The 10,000-nt window shown below is 38.1% G+C and overlaps 1 protein-coding gene across 3 annotated transcripts in view; it reads right to left on the bottom strand.

Moving 5' to 3' along the window:
• Window positions 1-10,000, bottom strand: part of LOC115211024 (slowpoke-binding protein-like) — a 43,411-nt gene that overhangs the window by 19,834 nt on the left and 13,577 nt on the right. For all 3 annotated transcript variants that reach the window (XM_029779872.2, XM_036502586.1, XM_036502587.1), the window contains exons 3-4: window positions 4,050-4,165; window positions 2,733-2,810 (exon numbers count right to left, since the gene is read on the bottom strand). In XM_029779872.2, coding sequence (XP_029635732.1) covers window positions 2,733-2,810; window positions 4,050-4,165 — 194 coding nt within the window. The remainder of the gene's footprint in view (window positions 1-2,732; window positions 2,811-4,049; window positions 4,166-10,000) is intronic.

A 10,000-nucleotide genomic window follows, 5' to 3' on the forward strand; every position in this document is an offset into this window, starting at 1 on the left:
CTAACTGCCTACCCTGAATAATTACTAACGGCACGTGCCTGATATATATGTATGCATATATATAAATATATACATATTGTGGGCGTTTTTTTATTTTTTCCTCCTCTTCTTTTTCTTTTTCTTTCTTTCTTTTCTTTTTTCTTTTCTTTTTTCTTTTCTTTTCTTTTCTTTTCTTTGCTCCACAAAATTCCTTCAGCTTTTAGAAATTCTAACATAGCAGTTTTGTGAAGGGAACAGTAGTGTGACAAGTATCTTATCATATAGCATGAAATTATACCCACCTCATTGTGGATTAATCATGGATAGATTCATCGTCTGTGAGTATGAAATATCTCCTCATATCTCTGGAAATTTGCACCTACATTATGGATTGATTCATCTTCTCTGTGAAGCTAATAAGCTTTTTTAAAACCTGTGATAAGACTGTGCATCATCATTAAAGAACTTTGGAAGTCCGCTTACAACCTGAATTTGCTTTTTATAAAATTATCTCCGTTACTTCATGAGTGTAGCCTCACCCACTAAGATGTTTGGAGAACTCATATGTGTTTTAGCTGATGAGTACGGGACACTTGTATTTGCTGCAATATTTGAAGCTTTTAATAAAGCCTGTCTTTGTATGAAACAATTGTACTAAAAAACTAATCCATTCTTGTTGCTTTTTTCTCGTTATATATATATATATACACACACATAAAAACATATATTTGCCGACTGAATGTGGCGGTTGTATAAAGGACGGTGTTATTATCGTTTTTAGCACCAGGAATACACCTTTTACAGCTGGCCAACGACACACATTCTATGTCCGATTAGTATTTGAGAGGGAGGTCATCGCTCTCATCTCTAGTCTTACATGAAACACACAGACCTGGCTTTCTGAGTGGCTATTCGTCTTCAGTGTATGTTAATCACTGGCTAGTGATGAAAAACTCATTCTACTAGCAAAATACTATATCCATTTTCTAACGACCCACTGTCGCTTATCTCGTAAAGAGAGAGGTAAGTTATATTAAATCTCTGAGCGAGTGATCAACAGTAACAGTACGGAATCGTAAAATATATTTGCCAACTAAATGTGGTGATCCTATAGAGGACAGTGTTACTGTTGTTTTTAGGCCCAGGAAGACATCCCTTCCAGCTGGCAAACGACACACATTCTTATGTATGTATGTATGTATGTATGTATGTATGTATGTATGTATGTATGTATGTATGTATGCATGTATGTATGTATGTATGTATGTATGTATGTATGTATGTGTATGTATGTATGCACGTATGTATGTGTGTGTATATGTATGTATGTATGTATGTATATATATATCTCTGTATATATATATCTCTCTGTATATATAGGTAAATATTCAAATATTTGTGTGTATAATATATATATATATATTGTTTTGTTGTCTCATTTTTGTATCAACTAACTGTCCGGATGTTTTACGTTCTTGTCCCATTTTGTACATATATATATATATATATATAGCGGCATACGTACACTTTGGTGTCTTATACATACATACATACATATATATATATATATATATATATATATATATATATATATTATATATATATACATACATATATAAAAAATCTACCCAGCCTTGGTTTTTTTATCTCATTACGAAAAAAATTTACATATATATATATATATTCACATATATTCATGCTTATACATACATACATACAACATACATACATACATACATACATACATACATACATACATACATACATACATACATATGTATCTTAATGTGTAAATGTCTAACGTGCATGAGTATATTAAAATGTTAACACCAAATGAAGCATTACCTGTTAAGAACTCAATTTGGAATGCGGAGTGAAAATACATATTATTTTCAATCATAGAAAAAAATATTCAGAGTCACTTAAAATATTTCGATCTATGTTCTGGGCTCATTCAGACAAGGAATGTGTTGGGACATATGGCAAAACACAACTGTCAAACTCTCTTATATAAATAATACTTTCTACTACAAGTACAAGATCTGAAATTTCGTGGGTGGGGCTTGTCGATTACATCGATTCTCTTGCTTAACGGTTACTTATTTTATTGACTCCGAAAGGATGAAAGTAAAGTTCACCTCCACGGCATTTGAACTCTGAACGTAAAGCCAAAAGAAATACCGCTAAGCACTTTGTCTGATGTGTTAATAGTTCTGCCCGAATGAACATTTGCTGATCAATAGTAGTAGAAAAGCGTTGATATGAAGGGTGTTGTGATCCCCTTTAGTCATGAATGACCATGGAATTGCACCTAGAAAGTTACTCCCCGAGGCACAAATCTGAGCAAGGTTGTTTGTGGAAGACCAGCAGTCGCCCATGCATACCAGACTCCTCTCTCCACGTCACCGATGTTATCCAATGGAAAAGCAAGGGTCGATACAGCTTGGCACCAGTGACGTCGCAGCCCATTTCTACAGCTGAGCGAACTGGAGCAGCGTGAAATAAAGTGTCTTGCTCAAGAACACAACACACAGCCCGGACCGGGAATCGAACACACAACCTCACGATCGTAAGCACGACGCTCTAATCACTGAACCATGCGTCTTGATATGAAGGTAGATGAACGCTTTCAACAAATTGAAACTCGGTTAAATGTCTCCAAAGGTTAAAGCGGCGGGTTTTACTCACATGATGTGTCAGGTATTACCACCTGTCTTCATATGAACAAGAATTTGTTTACCGTTGAAACGTACCTATATCATCAAGCTGTTGGACATCACTATAATGGTTCACATTGCGAAGATAGTATTGGCAGGCCATTAAAGTACGTTCTGAAAAAAAAGTAAAGAAAGAAAGAAATAAAATCCGTAATAAACCCAGTCGTGGCAACTAAAGTTTTCTGATTTCTGTTTTTGGAACTGAGAAGGAAGGGATAATCATGGCTTGTTTAGGATCTCTTTATCAGTGGATAAATAAACGTGAAAGTCGTGTAAATTTTACATCCAGGCCGTTTTTCTTAGCTCTGGATCAGCCTTAATCACCAGACCCATGATCAAAGGATTCCAAATCTGAAGGCCTCACCAAGCATTTCGTACGGCTTGCTAACGATTCTGGCAGTTCGCCGTCCAAGTATTGACAAATATTAACCCTTCTATACTATTTTTCATTAATTTTACTTCTGTTTCTTTAAGATTGTTTTTACACAAATTACAGAAATCAGTCAATGCTTTCTAAAAATGAAACTCCTTGTGTAAAAAATATATATATTATGATATGCGTAGTATTATTGTTCCAAACTTTCCTTTGATTTTTCAGTGATCTTCGCTCGCATCAGAATGAAGAAATGTGTTGAGGTAAGGAAAGTTATTAAGGGGTTTAGTGAAGTATAAACTTGGAACAATTCTACTTTTCTACACCAACCAATGTAAACTATTATAATTGTACTCAGGGATTCATTCGTCGCTATTTCGGTAATTATCGCTTAATCTCAATATATATAAAGCTGAAGTTGTCTGTGTATGGCAGGTTTGGTAGCCTTCAACTAACACTATCGCTTCCGATACCCTGGGGTGCAAGTTGACCAAAATTAAAAGTATGATAGAAGAAGACTTGCTCTTCCTTCCGTAGAAGAAAAAATTCAAATCGGACCATGTTAACACCAAAAATTATTTACATCAAAAAGGTGCTTTTTTTTCTATGAAAATCCTTATTTTTTACGATTATTTTACTGCTGTGTCGCCATTTTTCGGTGTATTTCAACCAGAAAAATGTTCACTTAAAGAGAATAACAAGCTACATAATGCAAAATTTTTACTTTTCAAAAATTCCAATTCTAAAAGGTCAAAACAAACCCGAGCAACGTCAGGCGATACTGCTAGTATATAATATAACTGGAATATCTCTGGAGTTATTTCTTTTAATTACCGAAAAAAAATTGAAATAATGTTATTCATTAATGTTGCTATATTATTTCCTGCTCGTATTTTTAACACTCCCTGCAATAAGTCTGTTGGAACTAATTTCACTTAGTTGTTTTTGTTGACTTTAAAATGGTCTCTATTGAGTGTTACCTTTTATAGATTTTTCTTGTTTCTGTTGGTCTATCAACAACTTTTCAGGGAGCGGTACTTGGTCGTCTATTGACGAATATCCATCTTTGCGTCTCTGGTACTTCGATTTGTATTTCCTAAAGCAAGAAAATAAACGAAAGAAAAATATAAGTTCTGTCATTCAGTATCACCAGAGTCATGACGGCTAAAACAAATTACAGTTCTAATTTTTTTACGAACGGCCGCAAACATGATGCACTTCATAATGCAGCATCAGGAATCTCTAACTCCTATTAGCTTTGGCAGATCCTCATTTGCCTATCGTGTCCTTTTGCCTATAACATCAATACAGTTGTCTATAACATCAATACACGAAATATGATATCTGATATAGCCTGTCGTTCAGTACTATAGCCGCGACTAGCAAGGCCTAGCCTTCGTAGTAGAGCTGAATGAAATGTGTCCGTAATTGTCTTTGGTCTTATGTTCACACCATGAGATGCTTTTGAGCTCCCATAAGAAGTCTGGTGTACCATCAATGCGATCTTGAAGCTCCTTCATACCCAGATTTCGGCTCCATTGAGAGGAATGCTCTCTACTCATACCCTGAAGAAGGCAGACCTTGTTGACTTTGAAACGCTTAATTACTGGGTATTTTGAAGCTTGTTACAGGCACTCTAGGCATGTCCTTTGTGTGTAAGGGAGTCTTTTTTCTTTTACTATCAGCAACATATGATCCAAAGTACTTAAAGCCATTAACTCTTTTTAGTCATGTGCTGTCGTTGAAGTAAATTGGCGGGTAGCTTTTTTCTTCGTTGATGGTCCTGTATTCAGTCTTTACATTGAGAAACAGGTCATCTTTAGTTGCAGAGTTCTCGTGGGATGTTTACCTCTTGTACATCATACTTTTGATGAGTTGTGAAGGCAATATCATCAGCATGGTCAAGATTAGAGAGATGCAGGCTCTTCTGGTGTCTTAATTGATTCTGCTTGATTGTGAGGCCTTGTCTGCGATGGGGACAAGACTTTCTCTAAAGATGTAGTCCACCACACCCACAAAGAGAAAATGACCTAGGCTGACCCCATGACTGATTTCTGTTGTTGTTGGAAACTGTTTTGTTGGACCATCAGTACTTTGACGGATTTTCATACACGACGGTGATGACTTTCTCGTCTGGAATATAGTAGTTCATGAGAATAAGTAACCAAGACATTTTGTTGATATTTACAAATACCCTGGTAAAATGCACAAATACGACTGATGGCTTTTGCTTGGAGATTGTAAACTCCTCTGTAATTTTTCTAAAGACAAGGATCTGTGGTAGTGTTGATCTGCTTTTGCGAAAGCTGTTTTGGTTCCGACTGAGAGAGGGGTCATAGAGTTGTAGATATTTAAGGCGAAAGATTAGAGCTTGCATGCGCGTGAGCGCATGTATGTATGTATCTATTGTATGTGTGTGAGTGTATATATGCATGTACATAGGTATCTGTGTATGTTTGTTAGTGTGTGTATGTATGTACATATATATACTTATGTATGTATGTATGTATGTATGTATGTATGTATGTATGTATGTATGTATGTATGTATGTATGCCATTATTCAGTTTTATTTCAAGATTTCTTGGCAATAGAGAAAACCGGTTTCTAACCTAGATCTAAGGCTCCTTCATTTGAATTTCAACAACATCAACAGGGTATTTTTGAATGTATGTATGTATGTATACGTGCAGATATTTATGTTTTGTTTTATGTATGTCTTCTCATACATATACTCGCATATCTAGATATGCTCACATATATTTAAATGATAAACTTCTGAAAAGTTTTACAGATTTTTACAGTTCCAGCGATGACTTGGATCAGTAGTCTTTGAATCAGCTTCTTCCTTACTGGGCTTGAGAAGCCTAATTTCTCAAGATTGGTATTTTGGCAGTGTGTCACACATCCCAGTGTCCCAATAATTACAGGTACAAACCTGAACTTGCAATCTGATTAGAGTAATTGCAGATTTCTCAGTAGTTCAGCGTAGGTGTTCTATTTTCCACTGATCTTCAGCTGTATGTTAACATCTGCTGGGCAGCTGATTTCCATAACTGTACATAGTTTCTCTTCTCTATTCCAAATCATAATATCGAGTCTGTTGTGTGTACATTTTATTGAGGTTTTCTCTGGGACATTTCACCAGTACTACTGTATACTCTCTTTTTACTCTTTTACTTGTTTCAGTCATTTGACTGCGGCCATGCTGGAGCACCGCCTTTAGTCGAGCAAATCGACCCCGGGACTTATTCTTTGTAAGCCCAGTACTTATTCTATCGGTCCCTTTTTCCGAACCGCTAAGTGATGGGGACGTAAACACACCAGCATCGGTTGTCAAGCAATGCTAGGGGGACAAACACAGGCACACAAACACACAAACACACACACACACACATATATATATATATATATATATATATATATATATACGACAGGCTTCTTTCAGTTTCCGTCTACCAAATCCACTCACAAGGCATTGGTCGGCCCGTGGCTATAGTAGAAGATACTTGCCCAAGATGCCACGCAGTGGGACTGAACCCGGAACCATGTGGTAGGTTAGCAAGCTACTTACCACACAGCCACGCCTATGTATGTATGTATGTATGTATGCATGCATGCATGCATGTATGTATGTATGTATGTATGTATGTATGTATGTATGTATGTATGTATGTATGTATGTGTGGAGGCACATGGCCTAGTGGTTAGAGTAGCGGACTCGCGGTCGAGGGATCGCGGGTTCGAATCTCAGACCGGGCGATGTGTGTGTCTATGAGCGAAACACCTAAGCTCCACGCGGCTCCGGCAGAAGGTAATGGCGAAACTTCTGCTGACTCTTTCGCCAAAACTTTCTCTCACTCTTTCCTCCTGCATATTTCAGGCTCACCAGCGACGGACCGGCGTCCCGTCCGGGTGGGGAATTTATACGCCAAGGAAACCGGGAAACCGGCCCTTATATGAGACAGGCATGGCTCGAGAAGGAACAAACAAACAACAACTGATGTATGTATGTATGTATGTATGTATGTGTATGTATGTATGTATGTATGTGTGTATGTATGTACGTGTGAGGCATGTGTGTTTACGTATTGCTGGCTGATCGTGTGTTGCTGTGGAAATACCCATTTATTTCTTTATCTCCCTTTATTTTACTTATTTCATTTATCATACCGATTAATTTTATTTGCTTTAGCTTCTCTTATCTATCTTCACAATTCTTCTATTAAATCCCGCCTTTTCCCCCTTCTACTTAATCGCTCCTTTCCCTAGGGTCTCTACCACGTTCACCCTTTCCTCTAAAGGCCTATCTTACAGACTTTCCGATATCTCACCTTGCGTATATGTGTATGCATATATATGGAGCGGGGCGAGGCATGCGTGTGCTTACACATGTGCGTGCGTATAAGTATTTATGTACATACACATCACTGCGTGGAGGTGTGTATGTCTGTCTACTCACATTCATGTTTGCTCAGTGTGTGTTTATGTTTGTCTATATGTATTGGTGTCTATATGTATGTATGTATATAATTCCGTATACTAATATATTTTGTCTTCAAATTTTGTAAATATATACTGTTGTGTGTGTGTGCGTGTGTGAAATGTTTGTGTGTGTGCGTGTGTGAAATGTTTATGTGTGTTTTGTATGTGTATGTGTATGTGTATGCGTGTGTGAAGGGTTTATGTGAGTTTTGTATGTGTGTGTGTGTGTGTGTGTGTGAATGGGTCAGAGGATGAAAGTATGCTGCCATTTATATGAATGTGTATCTGTGCGTCTCTGTCTATGTATGTATGTATTATGTATGTATGTACGTACGTATGTATGTACGTACGTATGTATGTATATATCTACCTATTGATACACACACACACACACACACACCATATTTTAACGTGTATAAGGAACTTCCTAATTTTTGGAGCTTACAATTTGGAAAAAAAGGGTTTGTAATTGATTATAATACTATCCATGTATAAGAAACTCCCGTATTTACTTAACCTAATTTTTGACAAAAAGGGGTTCCTTACATACGTTAAACTACGGTTGTATATATATATATATATATATATAGGGAGAATTCACAAAAAACAAAAAAGACTAAGACAGGTGGTGTGTAGACAACAAACATGTATTAGTATAACGTTAGATGAATATGGTACTTAAGTTAAGGCACCAGAATTTAGTATTGTATTATCCATACAATTTCAAAGTAAGGTGATTAAAATCAAAATAAGCAACAAGGATATCCAGAGGTAATACAGTAATTGCATTACTTCTGGATATCCTTGTTGCTTATTTTGATTATCTCTCTCTATATAAACGGCAGTTTGTCTGTGCGTGTTTCTGTGTGTCTGTTTGCTTGTACCCTCACCCTGACCACGGCTTTCAACCGATTCTGATGAAACTTGACACACACATAGCCCAATGTCATAATTCAAAACTAACGCAGCGAAAATTTTGAAAAGTTCCCCCAGTTCTGAAAAAAATCGATAAATTCGACATGGGGTCGAGAATCAGAAACACAAACCGCAAACTGTCTAGGGGACGCAACTCCACCTTTTTACTCTCAAAAAAATTTACCATCATTTTTTTCCATTTTTTGGCTATTTTTTGGCTATAACTCTCTAAAAATGCTTTATAGTTATTTCCCTTACAAACCTGAGCAACGCCGGGCGATACTGCTAGTATATATATATAATCCCCAGCATCAGTGTCGGCGACCACAGCTTGCAGGTGGTGAACGAGTTCACTTACCTGGGATCGACGGTCTCCAGCAGCCTGTCCCTCGAGCCGGAGCTGAACAGACGGATTGGGAAGGCTGCTGCTGCCATGGCTAAGCTCTCCAGGAGAGTGTGGGAAAACAACATGCTCACAATAACCACCAAGATCGCAGTGTACCGAGCCAGCGTGCTGAGCACCCTACTCTACGGCAGCGAGAGCTGGACAACATACACCCGGCAGGAATGCCGCCTCAGCGGCTTCCACATGCGGTGTCTTCGACGGATCCTTGGCATCTCCTGGAAGGACCGAGTACCAAACGGAGTCATCCTGGAACAAACTAATATGCATGCCCTCCTCGTGCGGAGACGACTGCGCTGGCTCGGACACGTCTGCCGCATGCAGGACGGTCGCATGCCTAAAGACATCCTGTACAGCGAACTCACCACGGGATCCCGACCCAAGGGACGTCCACAGCTACGATACAGGGATGTGTGCAAGCGCGACCTGAGGACTGCCAACATCTGTGTGGAAACGTAGGAGGAAACAGCTGCTGACCGCTCTGCCTCGCGTCGGACAGTGAGGAAAGGCGTTTCCATGGCTGAGGAAAGGAGAGCACAATTGTGGTTGGACAGGCGGGACAGGAAGAGGACAACTGCAGCAACACCCCAGACGTACCCATCGATGTTCGTGTGCAGCAACTGTACCAAGGACTTCCACTCCACAATTGGACTGTTCAGTCACAGCAGACGCTGCTCGTCATCAAAGTAGGCCCCACCCTTGGCGCAACCCATTGTCTATCAAGACAGACGGGGAAAAACAAACATATATATATAATTCGGTTAAAGGTCATGCTAGCCTTATGAAGGGATGGTGTCATCCAAGGGAGTATTGGTTCCATACCTAATATTTTGGGGATAATTGATATCCATAAAATAGGTTTGTATATAAACCTATGTAAATAAAGAAGAAAATGGAGATATTGAAGTTAATAAGAGTTTATTATCAGCAACAAACCAATCATTATCCCTTACAGCTGTTTCGGGTATACATAGAGAAATGAATTAAATATTAAAATTATATTTCTGAGCATAATCTCTTCAGAGGGAAAAAATATACCCTTAAATATTTTGTGCATTTGTTTGTAGATTTATGATGAGTCTACAAACAAACACACAAAATATCTAAGGGTGCATGTTTTCCCTCTGAA

Source organism: Octopus sinensis, linkage group LG4 (genome assembly GCF_006345805.1).
Source record: "Octopus sinensis linkage group LG4, ASM634580v1, whole genome shotgun sequence".
Taxonomy (NCBI): domain Eukaryota; kingdom Metazoa; phylum Mollusca; class Cephalopoda; order Octopoda; family Octopodidae; genus Octopus; species Octopus sinensis.